The following is a 19,859-nucleotide window of genomic DNA, read 5'->3' as shown; positions in this document are numbered from 1 at the left end:
CAAGTATCTATTAACCTAACTACTGTATATCAGCTTAAACGGTATAGCCAAATCTCTACTGGTAGACATATTTATAAAATTGCCCAGCTATATTACATAGTGTCATCAGGAATACCAAGCCTGATTCAGCACAAACCAAGGAAAACTTTTATTTATAATTAAAGCCATCATGTTTTTATGCTGCAACAACAACAATAATGGTGTTCCGGTGGCGCAGCAGTAAATTACTCTAGCCTCCTACCGCTGGAATCCAGGGATCCAAGGTCCCGTGAAGGTGTGGCGACCTGTCCAGGGTGTATTACTGCATAGCGCCTAGTGAATCTGGGAAAACCAGATCCACAGCAACCCTGACCAGGGGAAAGAGGTGGCAAACATAAAAATAAAATAACAATAAAATCCAAAACACTGATAATCTAAAGTGTCTTAAGTACAAAGGTAAAACAAACAAACAGATAGCCCTAATCTGCACTTTAGGCTGAGGTCTGATATTAAGCAGTGCATTGATTTATCTGTGGCATCTGTGTCCAACAGTGCACCTCAGGCTGCTCAAATGTTCAGATAAGAGCAATGACAGGTCTGGAATTTACCTTGCTAATGTCACATTCCTCTTCAGAATCTGACTACAGTTCATATAAGTTAAATCAGTTACATTGTTGTACTGATGGTTGTCTTACTGCTGAAGTTAAGTGGATTGTACTGTTACAAACAATTTGAGCAATTGAGGGTTAAGGGCCTTCCAACAGTGGCAACTTGGCAATGATGGGACATGAACTGGACACTTCTGACTAGCCCAGTTTGAGAGCAGACCAACCAAATACTGAAGAACAGTAGGACATTTTTTACCATCCATCTATAAGGGTGTGGGTAGTAAACAAGCAGTAGGAATGAGTGAAATCACACTTTATTAATACTTTTAATGCTTATTTAAAATAAAAAGCTAACCTGATGTCACCATAAATTTCATAGCCTTCTTTTCACTATTGTGTTGCTGATTAGAGTTGCTCACTCTTTATTCAACTCATTTCTTTATTTCTGCAGAAACTGCAGATGTCCCTCCGTGTACAAAGCTTCTGATGATGTAATTACCACTGGTCTGCCTAAATATGGCTTGGATACTAATTATACAGTTGTGGACAAGCGTTTTGAAGTCCCATGTACTGTCCCCTTCTTTGCTTAGAACTATTTAACTTCTGACACATTTACTTAATTCTGCCTTATTTTCCACTGTCACAATGATACAAAGTAGGAAATCTGCTGAAAACCTAAACCTTGGCCATATTTAAAGTAGGTGAGTAATGGCTGCAAATTTACTTAAATTAGCTTCATCTAAGTAGATCAAATTCACCAGGGAGTCGTTTGAGCATGTGCTTCAGTCACCAGCTTTTTCTTTTTTTTTTCTTAACTTACAGAGAACTGTACCACATACAAACATACAAGCTATGCTGCTCCATGATTTTCTCACCCCTCATGCAGACACCTTGACCAACCAGCAACCACTATCCACAGCACTTTATCCACAGAACTTTAGATCTCAGCGGTCGTGGGCAAGCACATTAGACATGAGCACCTGTTATGTTTATTTTTGATATGCAAGGTTTTCTAGTGAATAGCAATCTTTTAAAGCAGGGTTTTTTTTTTTACTTTTTTTCCAAGCGACCCACATTTTGTCCATGATTTTTACACCAAGCCAACACAATGCATCTTACTCTCTCTATACAAGATATAACATAAAGACACCACAAGGGGACGTATGCAAACAAGTTTATTTTATTTTTATAATTTTTCCCTGACACCCTTTTTTTGGCCTGCAACCCCAAAATAATGTAGGTTTGAACAGCAACAATAAGTTATGTCAGTAAATTCAGGTTTACTGCAGCTTAAATCTGGGAAATCTTAAAAAAATTCCCAGTGTTCAAGAACAGATGACTTAGACTCCAACTGCATTGGTGAAAGTAAGTGAGTGTTCCCTGTCCCCTTTCCTAGATAGTACACTAGGTGATGGTATAGTGCAGACAGTAGTAGCTTGACTGGATGGGAGGCAGTATTGTTTTGTAATAGTTTTAGTAGTTTAACAGTCATCACAAATATAAAAACCAACATATCATTCAACAAATTAAATTTAATTCATTAGTCATCAATTAGTTTACAATCAAGTATTACACCCAGTTTAATGCCATTGACAATTGTTTTCTGTTAAGGCTACAGAAGTTAAAATAACCAATGATATTGCACTGATTAAACAACGAATCAGCCGTTGAGTTTCTTCAGCACTTCAAGAGCTTCTTTGTGAACCTAAAGGCAAAACATTAAACTGAAAGTATATCAAAGAAAAGAAAAAAAGTATATAAAAGTTTATACACACTAAATGGCCAAAAGTATGTGAACACCAGACCATAAGCTTGTTAGATATCCTATTTTGAATCAATGGGCATTCATTTGGAGTTGGTGACCTTTCATGGCCTTCTGCAGAACTTTCTGCCTATTCAGTCAAAAGAACATTTGTGAATTCAGGTACTGATGCTTCCCCAAACAAAGTTCCACTTCATCCCAAAGGTGTTCACAAGGATTAATGTTTTGCGCAGGGCACTGGGGTTTTTCCACATCAAATGCGTCAAACCATGTCTATGAGTACCTTTGTACACAGGGGCATAGTCATACTAAACAGGAAAGGCCTGCTGACCTCTGAATCACCAGTTAGCAGTGTATGTGGCTGGAACACCAGAATAATTAATGTTCACATAATTTTGGCCATATACACAAACACAAAAGTATGACATATTATTAACACATATCTGCGTAACTGAGAGGGTTGAGATGTGTCCAAACCTGTTTGTCTTCTTCCGTAATGGCAGGATAGTCTCGTGCTTTGTTCAGCCATAGAAGAGCCTTCTCCTTGTCTTTAAGCTTAATATACGTCTTTCCAAGCATCAACAGGTTCTTGCTATAGAAATTTGAGTCCACTAATAATAAAATCAAGAACATTTGCCATCATTTCTCTGAATGTTATATGCTGTTAGGGTAATTCAGATACACTCTGATGAATAATTGTCAGTACCTTCTTCAGCTCTCAGGAAGTATGCCAAGGCCTAATAAAACAAGATACAATGTTATTACAAACAGTAATTAGAAAAATATTTAGCAGTTCTGCCAACTGTACAGATCTTTATCACATGTAAATAAATGCTGGGCGTCACAACCACAGCAAAATAAGTAAGATTTTATTGCAACATTTTATGGTTTCAAAAACATATGTTTAAACATGTGAAGCAGATCCTTTTAACATAGTGCTCACTTGCATGCGTCTGTTACATAAACAATTTGTTTTTTTCGTGACAGTATGCACATGGAGTTTAATCATGTGTTAGACGTCACAATTTTGGGTAAAAAACTTTTTACAGCAGATCAACTATTTTGTGTCCTTGTGTGTGTGGGCTTCCCCCATTTTCGTTCTGCCATATAAGGCAGTTTAAACATGAAATATAAAGTAAATGTACCACAGTAAACAAAAAGCTACTGAAGAATCACCAATTAAAGTTTGCTAGGCTTAATAGCTGCAGAAAATTTGTATGAATTGTAAAGGCAAAAATTGCATAAGATGTTAGTAGCAATGGTAGTAGCAATATTTCAGGTTACCTCTTCAAATGTAGATGTAGGTGGTGATGCAAAGACAACCGCTGCAATTTTACGCTGATACCAAGGCAAATCAGCAAAGGCAAAACACCTGAGTAAAAGAAAAAGTTTTTTTTGTGAACAAAAAGTGTCATAAATTGTGCATGTAGTTACAGCTATATGCATTAGAACACGATTTCAGAGAAAAAAGTATTTTAAATGCAGTGTTGAGTAGTTGTATAAAATACAAACCCAATTCCAAAAAGACAGAAGAAAAACATGTAAATATAACAGCCAGGAATTATTTGCAAATTAATTTCGACCAGAATTTAATTAAAAAAATTTACTAAATAAAAATCAACCTTATAGGTTTTGTATAAATAAACCATTACAAATTTGCTAGCCGACTGGTCGCCGCTAGATGTGGTAGCACTACTCAACAACTCGATCCGAGTGGCTTGACAACTTGGAAAGTCGTGTAATTTGAACTCTGCACAAGTTGGAACGGACATGTTTACAACAGTGTTACATCACTTTCTTATTTAACTATGAACATCAATTGTTATAGTTGTAAACGTGGAATTTTTATAGTTTTGCTTGTTGACATGTAAGCGGTTCTATATTCTAAGGTCTCTGGTGTCATTTATTATGTTATATAATGCACCAAAGTGGGCCAGTCGATCTCTAGACTGCTTGGACATGTGTAGATTCTTTGGCTGTCTGGCCAAATTTGGAATCTGGGCAAGAAGGGAATTGGTTGAAGAACCCAACGGGCACTCTAAAACAGCTCCAAAAGTTCTGTGCAGACATGGGAGAACCTGTTGAACAGACAACCATCTCTGCAGCACTTCATTATCCAGGCTTTTATGGCAGAGGCAAGACAGAAGCCACTGTAGTAAGTAAAAGGCATATGAGAGCTCACTTAATCTGACAGAGAGGATCTACGATTAAGTATTGAATAATTTTGTGAATATGAGATTCAGTTTTTAATTTTTAATTTACTTTTACACAACTGTGATGGGTGAAAATGCTAATTATATTTATGTAAAATCAAATACAAAACAAAGTGTGTAAAATGCAAAGGGGTCTGAATAGCTGTAATGTCTGTTTTATCCTTTCCTCAAATTTCAGCTATGAAGTGGATTCAGAAAGTAAAGAATTAAAAGTATAAAAGCAGTTATAGAGATTAATAATAAGGTAATTATTAATTATTATAAGGCAAGGTAATCACTAAAACAATTTTATTTTTACTAAAAATTATTTGTCCAGAATCACTTACTTACCAGTAACCTAAGATATGAATAGAGGTGGCATCTTTTGGATTTAGCTCAATGGCCCTCTGTGGAAACAACATACAACATACTGTTAAGATTTTCAAGGTTAAGAGGCTTTATTGATATTCTTTTATATGCAGCATAGCATACTGTACACACTGATGAGCAAAAAACATTAGGATCACCCTAAAATGTGCATGGAATGCCTATGTCATATTAACTGTGCATGTAATGTCAGAGATACGTATATTAAATTTAATGGTAGATAATGGTAGGTACTTATAGTGCAGCAGATATTAACAGCCCTAATGACCTGAGTGCCTTTCATAGGGGCTAAACTGTATGGTCAGACGACTGGGTTTAATTATCTTAGAAACATCAAGAGGTGTCAGAGGCAGCCTCAGTGAGTACCCACCATTGGTGGTCTGAGGGACAAATCACAAACAGCCAACAGGTTGTTGGGCAGCCAAGAGTCATTGACATTAGAGGACATGAAAGGCTATGTCATTTGGCATGGAACAAAAGAGGAGCTACTACGGCTTAAATTGCAGAAATTTGTATACTGGTGATGAGGCAAATGTGATAACACATAAAATTTTTCTATGAATGGGGCTGTGAAGTCAAAGTTAACTCCTGTCCACCTTTGAAACCACCTACAATGTGCTATAGGCCTTAAAACTGGACAGAGCAACTGAAATAGGTTGACATTAAATGTCTAAATAATCTGCAAGGGGAGTAGCTTTACCAGCAGGAAAGATAATACCAGGATGCACTGCAGGACGATCCACTTCCTAACATACAAAAATTAAAATACCTGTTTGTAATGTCCTCATGCCAGATACAACAGAATCTCTTTAGAAGTCTTGAAGTATTTATGTCTAGACAGGTCAGAGTTGTTTTAAAAGGTTACCAGGTAGGTGGTCCTAATGTTTCTGCTCAATAGTGTACAGTATACAGTGTATCACAAAAGTGAGTACACCCCTCACATTTCTGCAGATATTTAAGTATATCTTTTCATGGGACAACACTGACAAAATGACACTTTGACACAATGAAAAGTAGTCTGTGTGCAGCTTATATAACAGTGTAAATTTATTCTTCCCTCAAAATAACTCAATATACAGCCATTAATGTCTAAACCACCGGCAACAAAAGTGAGTACACCCCTAAGAGACTACACCCCTAAATGTCCAAATTGAGCACTGCTTGTCATTTTCCCTCCAAAATGTCATGTGACTCGTTAGTGTTACTAGGTCTCAGGTGTGCATAGGGAGCAGGTGTGTTCAATTTAGTAGTACAGCTCTCACACTCTCTCATACTGGTCACTGAAAGTTCCAACATGGCACCTCATGGCAAAGAACTCTCTGAGGATCTTAAAAGACGAATTGTTGCGCTACATGAAGATGGCCAAGGCTACAAGAAGATTGCCAACACCCTGAAACTGAGCTGCAGCACAGTGGCCAAGATCATCCAGCGTTTTAAAAGAGCAGGGTCCACTCAGAACAGACCTCGCGTTGGTCGTCCAAAGAAGCTGAGTGCACGTGCTCAGCGTCACATCCAACTGCTGTCTTTGAAAGCTAGGCGCAGGAGTGCTGTCAGCATTGCTGCAGAGATTGAAAAGGTGGGGGGTCAGCCTGTCAGTGCTCAGACCATACGCCGCACACTACATCAAATTGGTCTGCATGGCTGTCACCCCAGAAGGAAGCCTCTTCTGAAGTCTCTACACAAGAAAGCCCGCAAACAGTTTGCTGAAGACATGTCAACAAAGGACATGGATTACTGGAACCATGTCCTATGGTCTGATGAGACCAAGATTAATTTGTTTGGTTCAGATGGTCTCAAGCATGTGTGGCGGCAATCAGGTGAGGAGTACAAAGATAAGTGTGTCATGCCTTCAGTCAAGCATGGTGGTGGGAATGCCATGGTCTGGGGCTGCATGAGTGCAGCAGGTGTTGGGGAGTTACATTTCATTGAGGGACACATGAACTCCAAAATGTACTGTGAAATACTGAAGCAGAGCATGATCCCCTCCCTCCGGAAACTGGGTCGCAGGGCAGTGTTCCAGCATGATAATGACCCCAAACACACCTCTAAGACGACCACTGCTTTATTGAAGAGGCTGAGGGTAAAGGTGATGGACTGGCCAAGCATGTCTCCAGACCTAAACCCAAGAGAACATCTTTGGGGCATCCTCAAGCGGAAGGTAGAGGAGCGCAAAGTCTCGAATATCCGCCAGCTCCGTGATGTCGTCATGGAGGAGTGGAAAAGCATTCCAGTGGCAACCTGTGAAGCTCTGGTAAACTCCATGCCCAGGAGAGTTAAGGCAGTTCTGGGAAATAATGGTGGCCACACAAAATATTGACACTTCAGGAACTTTCACTAAGGGGTGTACTCACTTTTGTTGCCGGTGGTTTAGACATTAATGGCTGTATATTGAGTTATTTTGAGGGAAGAATAAATTTATACTGTTATATAAGCTGCACACAGACTACTTTTCATTGTGTCAAAGTGTCATTTTGTCAGTGTTGTCCCATGAAAAGATATACTTAAATATCTGCAGAAATGTGAGGGGTGTACTCACTTTTGTGATACACTGTATGTCAGTTATTTTTATATGATGATGTGCTTACCACCAAATGGTCCCTAATGATGAAGGAATTTCCTAGTTTCACTTTGACACCTTCATATTCTCCCACATCACTCAGGCAAACAGCATACCACTTCAGAATATAAGGTTTTAATATTGTTAGATAGTTTACATAGCAATATACTAATGAAAAAACAACATTGACTAAAGCTTGAATTACTTTGTGTGCAGCAAAGCAGGTTTCATTTTTCTCTAGTGCATTTTTGGCATACTCAAGGGCCTCATAGGTGAGCTTTTTCTTCTGGTCAGCAGCAATGTTAGGCAATAAGGAGAGGTCACGTGAAGCTCGAGCCAGCCTCCACAGAAACTCAGCATCATCACTAAAAATACAGGATGAATAAGAAGCTGGGTAATATTGACCATACATATTTATCTGTTACAAATTTAGTACACTTTAGTACTCTAGCATTTATAAATAAAAACTCAAAAAACACTAAACAAACAACACAAAGCACTGATAACTTTACATGTTGAACATTTTTAACTGTTTGCATCCAGTAACATTACTCTCAATTACCCTATGCACTTTAGCAAGCTCTGTCTGCACACTCCTCCTTTAACTTGTGTGAAAGCCTCGGTTTAAATGCAATGGATCACACAACTTTTTATATATTCTTCTGACACTGAAATCGGCACTATTAGGACAGAAGGAGTTGCTGAAGGGGCAAGAGGGTGAAGAATCCTTACCATTAATTATTAACAGGATGACAGGGTGGTTCTGGTTTCCCCTAAAACACTGGGTGCTGTGCAGGAATACACCCTGGACATACATACACTATATTGCCAAAAGTATTCGCTCATCTGCCTTCACACGCATATGAACTTGAGTGACATCCCATTCTTAATCCATAGGGTTTAATATGTCGGCCCACCCTTTGCAGCTATAACAGCTTTAACTCTTCTGGGAAGGCTTTCCACAAGGTTTAGGAGTGATTTTATGGGAATTTTTGACCATTCTTCCAGAAGCGCATTTGTGAGGTCAGACACTGATGTTGGACGAGAAGGCCTGGCTTGCAGTCTCCGCTCTAATTCATCCCAAAGGTGTTCTATCGGGTTGTGCAGGCCAGTCAAGTTCTTCCACACCAAACTCACTCATCCATGTCTTTATGGACCTTGCTTTGTGCACTGGTGCACAGTCATGTTGGAACAGGAAGGGGCCATCCCCAAACTGTTCCCACAAAGTTGGGAGCATGAAATGGTCCAAAATGTCTTGATATGCTGAAGCATTAAGAGTTCCTTTCACTGGAACTAAGGGGCCGAGCCAAACTCCTGACAAACAACCCCACACCATAATTCCCCCTCCACCAAACTTTATACTTGGCACAATGCAGTCAGACAAGTATCGTTCTCCTGGCAACCACCAAACCCAGACTCGTCTATCAGATTGCCAGACGGAGAAGCGTGATTCGTCACTCCAGAGAACACGTCTCCACTGCTCTAGTGTCCAGTGGTGCTTTACACCACTGCATCTGATGCCTTGCATTGCACTTGGTGATGTAAGGCTTGGATGCAGCTGCTCAGCCATGGAAACCCATTCCATGAAGCTCTCTACACACTGTTCTTCAGCTAATCTGAAGGCCACATGAAGTTTGGAGATCTGTAGCGATTGACTCTGCAGAAAGTTGGCGGCCTCTGCACACTATGCACCTCAGCATCCGCTGACCCCACTCTGTCAGTTTATGTGGCCTACCACTTCGTGGATGAGCTGCTGTTGTTCACAATTGCTTCCACTATGTCATAATACCACTGACAGTCGACTGTGGAATATTTAGTAGTGAGGAAATTTCACCACTGGACTTGTTGCACAGGTGGCATCCTATTATGGTACCACGCTGGAATTCACTGAGCTCCTGAGAGCGACCCATTCTTTCACTAATGTTTGTAGAAGCAGGCTGCATGCCTAGGTGCTTGGTTTTATACACCTGTGGCCATGGAAGTGATTGGAACACCTGAATTCAATGATGTGGATGGGTGAGTGAATACTTTTGGCAATATAGTGTATGTTGTGTGCATGATTGTTAACGTTAAACTTCTTGTCAGTTTTAAAGCCTCATGTTGTTTTCTTTTCCTTTCAGGTAAATGTAGCACTTGTACTACTGGTACAACAATAATTATGAAATAGTATACACTAATATAATTCTTTAATAATGCACATTCAACTTTAAAAATCAAGCAGTTTAAGATGTCGAAGCATGTATACGACCACTGCAATAATTAATGTTTAATTAAAAATGTTGAAATTTCTGTTTTCTACCTTGTACTTTAGTCCGGCCTGTTTGCTTTCAGTCTTGATAAGATTTAAAGGTGAGGCACCCTAACTATATAGCACTGCCACTAGCATAGTAGGCACAAAAGGCATTAAATTGTAATTTAATTGTAAATGATTTTTTTCAATTGTAAAATCAAATCTATTGTAAGAAAAAAGAAAAAAAAGGTTTGCCTAATATAAGTAGATATCTGTGTTTCATGCAAAAACAGTAGCAAAAAACCCACTCAAACTTATATTGTTGCAATCAGTATTAATAACAAAACAGCAAACACAGTCAGGTTCTCTTGTTAAAGTTTAAGTATAAGGAGTTTTTCAGGAACATACCTAAAAAAATTTGCAAAAAGTCACTAATGTGAATATTTGTAACAATTTAAGACACATTTCATCCAAATGAATTTTTTTGTTGGATGCCTGGATGCCCAGGGACAGTGGGGAAGCAATACATTTTAATCTTAAGTGTAAATTCCCCAGTTTAAGAATCAGGACACCATGCAACTCAAAATGCAAGATTAAATGTGTGGGAAACAGAGGGAAAACTAAACAAGGAAGGAACAAGGAAGTCATTAACTGCATGTCAGAATGAATAACTTAGAAAAAAATACACTTCATTATAAAAGAACTGTCAGGAAAGCTGCAAAGTTAATGCCACAAATGAGTTAAACATGCCAAAAAAAAGAGTATCCAAAATAGCCGGCCAATTTTCACAGCCTCTGAAAGAACTCTTTTCAACTCGTGTCAACTTTTTTAATCCCTTCCCATTAAACTGTGCCCACTCTGAGGTCACTGCCCGCAAGTAACACTCATTATTCCCACACTTACTGATTCACACACAAAGATTCGAACCACACATTACTTAGTCTTTTTGCTAAAAAAAATATTTTCATGTGCAAAATAAAAACAAAACTCGTTTCTATGTTTCTTTAGTTTCTAACTGTACACCTACAACCAGTGTTAACTGGGTATTTGTGTCTAATAAATAGGCCAGTATCTTTAAACAATATCTAAAATTCAAAGAACACTGCTGCACCTTATAGATTCATACCAGCACAACACCACCACCATGTTATTATTATGATAGTGTCATTGCAGTGCTGTGAATGGTCTACCACTCGAACATCAACTGATCAGAGGGAATCCTATGGAGGTCCTTTTTGATTGATAAATAAGGTAGAGTGATAACCTACATTACATGACATTAAATGATAACCTTCCATAGTTTTAAACAAAGAACTATGCGTTTTAATCATTCAGTCACTAAAAAGAACAGCTGCAATCATAGAAATCCCTAAACAATGACATAACATTCAAGTCTCTTACAAGTAAACTTTTGATATGCATATTGTCAGATGACTGTAGACTGTAAAATTGTAATCTGGTAAAGAAGCACTTAGATATAAATATCCTTAAAATGATGTAGCCTGAAATACACAGGCCAAAGGGCAAACCTTATTTTATATAAAAAACTGGAAAATACACTGGAGAAAAGACCCTACCTGTCTTTATACTGTAGCAACAGTTGGTAAAGTTTTTCTGTCTCTCCACAGCTGTACAAGTAGTCAGCTTGTTCTATAGCTTCTTCAGCTAAACACAGAGAAAATGACAATACATATAACCAGTTTATAGTCCGTTTGAAGTCCACAAGTAATTACATAAACTAGACTGCTGCACATAATAACAGATATGGTTTGATGGTAGTACCTTTGTCACGTGCAAAAACTGTAGTTGCACAAAAACCTCTCCTATATGCTTCATATCCCATAAAAGATAGAGATGGTAAGGTAATAAGCAATGCACCCTTTTGCACCTGAAATAGTAAAAATAACACATTAAACACAGCATAGGCACCACACATAAGCTACAAACATAATTCCAGAAAGGTTGAAACAGTAGGAAAATGCATTAAAAAAACCCACATAAAACACAAAAATCCCTCATGGAAGGTAAACGGTCTGTTGTCTGTTATGTTTTACATTCCTCTACATTCATGACATTTAGCAGACAATTTTAATCCAAAATGTCTTACAATGGTTACTGTAATGCTAGAATTCTAGGGTTAAGGCCCAAAAATAAAAATTTGTCAGTGGTGGGGCAATATATGAATTCAATATATGAATACAAGTATACACCAATCAAGCATAACATTACGACCACCTCCTTGTTTCTACACTTACTGTCCATTTTATCAGTTCCACTTACCATATAGAAGCACTTTGAAGTTCTACAATTACTGACTGTAGTCCATCTGTTTTTTTAGCCTGCTTTTACCCTGTTCTTCAATGGTCAGGACCCCCACAGGACCACTACAGAGTAGGTATTATTTGGGTGGTAGATCATTCTCAGCACTGCAGTGACACTGACATGGTGGTGGTGTGTTAGTGTGTGTTGTGCTGGTATGAGTGGATAAGACACAGCAGCACTGCTGGAGTTTTTATAGATGGATAAATATATCCATAGGTAGATAAATAGCAGATAATGTTATCACGGCTGGGTATCAAGAAGCTTTAACCTAAGCTTAGTCAATTATTAACAAGGATGGGTCAAGGTTTAACACTAAAAAATTGAGAAAGCAAATTTGAAGAACTCACACAACTGCAATTAATTTAGGGATTTCAACAGCTACAGTCCATAAAGTAATGAAAAGAAGGTGAACCAATTTTGAATGCTTGTGACATTCTGATCCCTCATACAGCACCCCACTAAAAGGCACCGTGCTTTTGTAGTGAATACAATACTGTAGACAACATTCGTCAGTAAACACAGCTCCTCGCTGCATTTACAAATGCAAAACGGAAACCATACATCAATAAAATCCACAAATGTCACTATCTGTTATGGTATAGAGGTGCGTTAGTGCTAATGGCATGTGTGACACCATTACTGCTAAGGGGTACTTTTTGAGCAATGTTTGCTACTGTATTAAATGTTTTATTTCAGGGATGTCTGTGTTTGTTTGAGCAAGGCAATACCAATCCACACTCTGCATGTTTTACAACAGCATGGCTTCATAGTCAGAGCGCAGGTGCTAGACTGGCCTGTCTACAGTCCTGACCTGTCTTCTATTAAAAAATGGCACATGAAAGCAGAATACATGACTAAACAGACAATCAGTAATTCTATACAAAGTGCAACTCTATTTTAGGTGCAAATAATAACAAATACATATACAGTAGGTACAAATAATAGCCAATACTAACAAAGTGTACAGTCTGCACTGACCAGCTGTATAAGGGAACATAAGGTTAAAAACGGTCAGTGTCACAGTGCACTTTCGAGTAGATCTGCTCAGTCATCATGTAGTTCATGCTGCTTTTAAAAGTTTATAATACTTAGCACTGTCATTTAAAGTATTTAGTAATTTAACAGCTCTTATCATATCATTAATACTATTGTTGACATGTGATTTAGGATTTGAACCATCATAATTCTTCTGCAGACTATTTTACCATTATACATATTCTGCAGACTATTTTGACTTTTGCTCGCCATAGAACGAATAAAGGTTATGCATGTCAATAAATCATAAAATACAAATTTGTTGGAACCTGGGCAGAATTTAGTAAAACTCTTACCAATGTTATGCTCCTCCGGAAAATGCCGAACTCTTGCCGACTTCTTACGATCTTAACCGATCTGCCGCTGCTCGCCAAGCGCACAACAACGCGAAGCGAAGCGACGGTGGACATGGTTCTCTGAAAGTGTCCCACCAAGTTCACAGTGTCCAACCTCTCTTTAGGAAGGATAAACCCAGTCTCCTCTCTTCACTCTTAACAACTCGTACACTTCAGCAATGACAGACCGAGCCTACCGACCGCCTAAAACATTTTTCAAAATAAAGGTTCAAATAAGTGCACTATGTTTTGTTAAAGGCGAGAATAAAAAGTCTAGTCGAATAGTCCGACTAGACGTACCTTGTTTTCATTTTTATTTTGTGCTTATTGGTTCTGTATCAGCCACAAAAGTAGCTTCACAGTTTAACATAAACCTAAATTTAAAATGTCAATTACACCCTCAATCAAAATGTAAGCAGCTGTTATTCAATATATTACCACCAGATGGCTTCCATATTTCTTTAATTAACTTGGAGCGAGCATACATTTACCAGCATTTCAACTTATCTGAGTCATTCTATAATTTGGGGTATATTCCATGTCCAATGATAATAATTATATTTATTCTAACTATTTTCTTTAAAAATGTCATATTTTACCTATTAATGGAAAACATGTTGTAACATCACAAAAACATTATGTGCATCCTATGCTTCATTTAGCTTGAAATTTATCATGATGTTCCTAAATGAACAGTTTTTGCTGTGTCCGTTTTTAAGTTGAGGGTGCCTTGGTTTCAAAATAATGAATAAAATCATTAAGGGCAACAACATCTATTTTTTTATTTTATTTCAAAAGTTTAAATACTAAAGAAAAATAATATTTTTTAAATTGAGTTTCTCTTTTAAATAATTTAAATATCTTTATTTATTAATGTCCCCAAAAGTTCTGTCAACTATGTTACTAACAGAACTCCACTCAGCAACTCAAAAAAGGTTTGTCCTAAAACTATGTGACCAGCATTACATGATATCATTTTTCTCTGTGGAGGGTATATTGAACAAACTGTGGTGAATGTCCTCTTATTTTTTCAAATATTTTATCTATAATAGAACATTGTCAATGAGTATATTAATTGACCATCAACTATGTTACATACATTGTTATGGTTACAATTTTTTTTTTTTTTTTTAATTCAAATGTATGTTCAAATTAGACATTATTCTGTTCAAGAAATGACATGTGGTCAGCCAGGCAAGGTCTACCACTAAAGTTATGGGTCAAAATAGGAAAATTGTCAACTATGTTACCTGTCAACTAAGTTACCTAGTAGTCTACATCTACTGTCCCTTTAAAATAAAATAAAAAATTAATGTTTAAGCTTTACAACTAGTGGATATGTTACACTAAAGGAATATATTAACTTGAACCACTGATTGTTCTATTGAGAGAGAACATTGTTTTTGTACTTTTTTGGTGATGTGAAATGTACCCCAAATTAGAGAATGACCCATCTCTTGGTTTGAATGAGCATAGATTGAGAACTTTCCAATATAATGTAAAACAGTTTGCTTAAGTCAAAAAAAATCAGCACCACACCATCTCCAGGCTTTCCTTAAATAGCCCCGGAATCAGGTCTGATGCATTAGTGTTCATTAGCACTACAGCTCCTGGAATTTGTAATCCATTTGGCACTATGGCAGGCCTATATGTCCTTCATGTCGCAAGATGAAGTGAGTGGGAGTAATCAATGGATAGGGTCCTTTCTAAATTGACTTTGCATGTTCTCCCTGAGTTTGCATGGTTTTCCCCTTGGTGCTCTGGTTTTCTCCCACAAGTCTAAAGAAATGCAGTCAAGCCAGTTGGACCTACTAAAATTGCCTTATGTGTGTGTGTGTGTGTGTGTGTGTGTGTGTGTCTGCCCTGTGATGGACTGTCAACCTGTCCAAGATGTTTCCTGCCTTTCGCTCAATAAATCAGACCCACCTGCGACCCTGAACAGGATAAAGTGGTGGTAAAACAGGATTAATAAATGAATGAATGAACTTTTGTTTCCTATTAATTTTATTCTTAAGTCTCAGTTAAACTGAATAGTACAAAGTAGAAAGACACTGAAGTAAATTTGAAATTGATATATGCAGTGGTATTATAATAAATAATTATAATAAAATAAAATCAACAGTGGTTGATCTGTTTACTTGTTTTGTAAATCCAACCATCCTTCACAAATATCTAAACTAAATTACACTGAAGAAATTCTGTTTTCCATCAGGCTTACTTGCAGATTATGCAATCATGGTAGGATTTCATATTTTCTTATCTCTGTTCATATTTTTCTAATTCCAGCAACACTTGCAGCAAAAAGCTAAATTTGTTTTGTTTAAAAAGTTAAATATGGTATTATATTGGTAAACATGGTTTGCATTCATGTAAATTATTTTCAGTTTCCAAAGATTTATAACAGATTGCTCTGGCTGTCTAAATCAAATGAGAACGTATTGCAGCCACATGGGCTAAATGTCTGTGCTCTCTGAAGTACTGAACAGTGAAAAACTTGTGTAATTCTACTTGTTTGACTACATATAAAACAAGGATATAAAATAGGAAAATGAGACATGAGCTTTAGCTAAGCAAGAAAGGTAGAGACTGTTATAGCTGCAAAAGAAAACCTCCATTAATGTCTATGGCTTTGAAACAGGTAGGTCAGGTGTAATAAAATATAAAATACAAAATGAAATATAAACATTGTGTAGTCTAAACACTACAAACTTTAGATTACATATGTTTAGAGTTTTGGTAAATATAAGAAAAATTCAAATTCAGCTAAAAGAAACACATAGGAATATACACACTGCAGATGCATCCTATCACTCTGTAGATATTTTCTGATCAACTGCAGTGGCATTGCTGATATGGTATTGTGTGTTGAGCTGGTACAAGTGTATCCAATGCAGTAGGGTAATAAAATAGTGCACTAATAATCAAAAAGCTGACACTGGTAATAGACTAGAATGAGAAACATCCTGCTACATCTGAAACACATTTACATTTTCATTTTCTGCATTTAGCAGACGCTCTTATCCAGAGCGACTTACAGAAGTGCTTCCATAGTAAACATTTCATTTCTCAAGTTTTAGTAAACAACAGTCAAGGAACACAAATCTGCTGAAACCTGTTAGAACCAAAGTTGGGTTTTTTTTTTTGGGTTTTTTTTGGAAAATGAAAAATGTTAGTAAATAGGTACAAGTCAGCTTAAGTGCTTAGTAAAAAGGTGAGTTTTTAATCGTTTTTTAAAGACAGCAAGAGACTCAGATGTTCGGACAGACAGAGGAAGTTCATTCCACCACTTGGGTGCTAGAACAGAGAAGAGCCTTGATGCTTGTCTTCCTTTAGTCCTGGGTGGAGGCTCACAATCTAACCACTACCATGTCAGTATACCTGCTGTGGTGAGAATGATCCATCTTCCAAATAATATCTGGTCAATGGCGGTCATATAGCATGGATGGATAGCACTGATGGATTTTGAAGCTTGTGGCATTAAAACAACAAAAGCAACAAAAAGAATCTCAGTTCTGCTATCAGCCATGTGGGTGCCTTCACAGACACATGATTGGCTGTGTGTCGGTAAGAGGAGGGAAAATGGCTGAAACAGAATTCCTTGTTGCTGTCAAAGTGTGGCCACTGCTGCCCGGGTGAGGTGTCTGCACTGGGGCGGCTGATTACAGATGGCAGTGCATAGCTCTCACCACGCGATACAGACACACAGCCAATCATGTGTCTGTTTAGGCACCCACATGGCTGATACTTACCTGGCAGGGGAGACACCATGATCAAGAAGGTGGTTTACCCAGGGTGAGGCTTAGCCATTGCACTCCGGATGTGCTGACCCTGTCCAAACAAGCTGGGTTACTTCAAAGAAAGAATTTTGTTGTACTGTATATGTATATACAGTCTCTGTCTCTGTGAGACCCCACCCCTGGCAGGTGAAAAGAATAAAGCGTTGGAGGGGATGCTTGACAACCTCGTCCCTCCTTGAAAGGTTGGGGTGGCGGCAGTGACGAGAGAAATAAACTCCAATTGGCCATGACTGACAACAACTGCATGTCTGCATGTACCAGGAAGAAACCCACATGGACACGAGTAGAACATGCAAACTCCACACAGAAAGGACCCTGACTGCAAGGCCAGGGAATTATTCTTTATTTAGCTGTTTCCTATTTAACAAATAATCCAGTGAGTGAAGGCCTGAGTTGATTAGTATGCTGAACACTGCTGCATCAGAAATATGAGGCATGTTTTAAATCTCCTTGAAAATAGTACATTTACTCTGAGTAAAAAAAAAAAACCTTAGCAGGAACTGATGAAAGCACTTGACAAATTCTTGACAAGTGCTGAGAGAATTCTGTTTTTTCCCATTAAGACTGCTTGCTTACAGATAAACTAGGAGTACTGTTGCTTGTGAAATAACTATTTAAACCAATATTTTAAATACAAATTTGCCTGAAATCTGTATTTTAAGTGCTTAAGCCTCCAATCAGATTTATTTATTTGCATTCATTCAATACATTTTCAGTTAAACATGATGTAAAATCCACTGTCATCTGAAAGTAACTGGGCACTAAATATACTTGTCTGTGTAATTTAGCTTGTCTGACTGCAGTAAAAAAGAAGGATATAAATTAAATATAAATATAAATTATAAATTATAAATATAATAAATATAAATATAATATAAATTAAAAGAATGCCGTATTTAATTTATTGCCAGACCTGTTCCAAAAAGAACAGAACATTGCTTTCAGATATCTATTTTAGGCAAGCATTGGTAAACAGTGTGAAAAAAGAACATAAAATCCCAAAGAGCATAAAATATAAACACTGGTGGTTTTCCATCGACCTGCTCACATGTCAAAACTACAAACACATGTGTTTTAACTTTGTTATGTTCTTAAGTCTTTGGTGTTATTTACTCTTTCATATGTGATGCAGTGTTGCAACATGCAGTGTTTGTGCCAGACAGCTCTAATTATCCAGGTTTAATCCCCACATTAAGGATCACTGGGTGCATATTGCATAGGACATCTGAACCAATAATCTCCTTTACAACGTTTTTTATTTTTACTTATTAACTAATAAATGTCTAAAATTTTCACAATAGATATCTATTTTTCTTTTCTCTAGAAAAAAGCATATTAAAGTTCTACAACCACTATAATCATTTAGTGAAATATGAAGAGTGAGGACTGTCATGACAGAAACTGCCATATATGGCTAAATATAATTTTTCATTCATCATCCTTTACTGGTATGGGAGTATCCCCCAAACTGTCTTCATCTTTCACCACACTTTATCTGTGTTATCATTTAACAATGAATGCACAAGTATGCACACTCTTACAGCTAATTGTATACACCTTCTAGCAAAGCACAGGAATGAGATATGCAAATATGATATGTCCAGATTTGGGTTAAAACTTAGAACATTATCTTATATAAAGCTGGTTAATAAAAGCCTTACTAATTCATGGCCACACATTAGGATGTTGTTCCCATGCCTTACTATGTCATGGCTGTGCGTTAGTTTAATTAACACAAGATGTCCCCAGCAGGACTCTGTACCAGTAGACTTACGTAGATCACAGCAAACAAATGACTTTGACTTGTGTATGTAAAAGTATAAATCATGGAATGGTCATGCTTTAAAGCAACACTAAACATTACCATATTAAGAAAACATAGTGGTTATTACTACAGAGACTTTGACAGAGTAACATTCTAGCAAGCACAAATATAGGGAAAGTACAATACTAGTTACTTATAGTAGATTCAGTAAGTATTTAGACTGCTTAACAACCTGTGTTCCATATTAGATTTTGAGTAAACACAATTGCCATTTTACCCATTAATCTAAAATTAACTATGCATAATGGTGCAGTAAAATTAGTTATATTCAATTAAAAATCCAAAAGTGAAATTTCTTATTCTCAGTTTTCAAAGGTTTTAAACCTATTATTTAATACTTTGCTGAAAACCTTTTGGCAGGAATTACAGCTGCAAGTCTTTCATTATGCCTCTACAAGCTTGGAACATCTGGATTTGGCCCCTGCAACTCTCCAACACTAATTTATCACACTATTTAGTATATGTGATGGTATTAGGAACACAGTATAGATTTGTGATACAACAGATTTCATGCTAATATATTATTATGTGTATGTGATGCTGTATTCATTGCATTTATTGTATATTCTGATTTTTAATTTTCTTCCTATTTCCACTTAGTCTTAACTGGACACATTCTTTATAAAGAGGGATGAGAAGGGGCAGAACTGCTCTGTGTGCTGCTATAAAAAAGCTCTCACACACCAAGGAAAGAAAAAGTACTAATCAAAACCTGACCAAGTAATTGACACTGTTTCTGTGTCTGTGTTCTGTTTACAGTTCATGTCTGTTTATTATTTGATTAGGAATTTTTAACTGGATTTAAATATGAAATTGATCATGCTGTTGAT

General features: G+C 37.2%; 1 protein-coding gene and 1 pseudogene across 1 annotated transcript; one reads left to right on the top strand and one right to left on the bottom strand.

Annotated features, from left to right (window-relative positions):
* Window positions 1–1,749: 1,749 nt before the first annotated feature.
* rmdn1 (regulator of microtubule dynamics 1) lies at window positions 1,750–13,558 on the bottom strand. Its single transcript, XM_062992048.1, has 10 exons — window positions 13,369–13,558; window positions 11,498–11,603; window positions 11,293–11,380; window positions 7,691–7,850; window positions 7,514–7,603; window positions 4,893–4,948; window positions 3,634–3,721; window positions 3,056–3,086; window positions 2,827–2,960; window positions 1,750–2,292 (listed from the first exon to the last, which is right to left on the bottom strand). Exons 1-10 carry the CDS (start codon window positions 13,480–13,482, stop codon window positions 2,248–2,250), a joined length of 912 nt encoding a protein of 303 aa, XP_062848118.1. The 5' UTR covers window positions 13,483–13,558; the 3' UTR covers window positions 1,750–2,247.
* A 3,590-nt stretch (window positions 13,559–17,148) lies between these two features.
* On the top strand, window positions 17,149–17,299 carry LOC134311010 (U1 spliceosomal RNA; annotated as a pseudogene).
* Window positions 17,300–19,859: the final 2,560 nt, after the last annotated feature.

The sequence above is a fragment of the Trichomycterus rosablanca genome, chromosome 3 (assembly GCF_030014385.1).
Source record: "Trichomycterus rosablanca isolate fTriRos1 chromosome 3, fTriRos1.hap1, whole genome shotgun sequence".
NCBI lineage: Eukaryota > Metazoa > Chordata > Actinopteri > Siluriformes > Trichomycteridae > Trichomycterus > Trichomycterus rosablanca.
The sequence above is the reverse complement of the archived record's forward strand: the minus strand, read 5'-3'. Positions and strand labels throughout refer to the sequence as shown.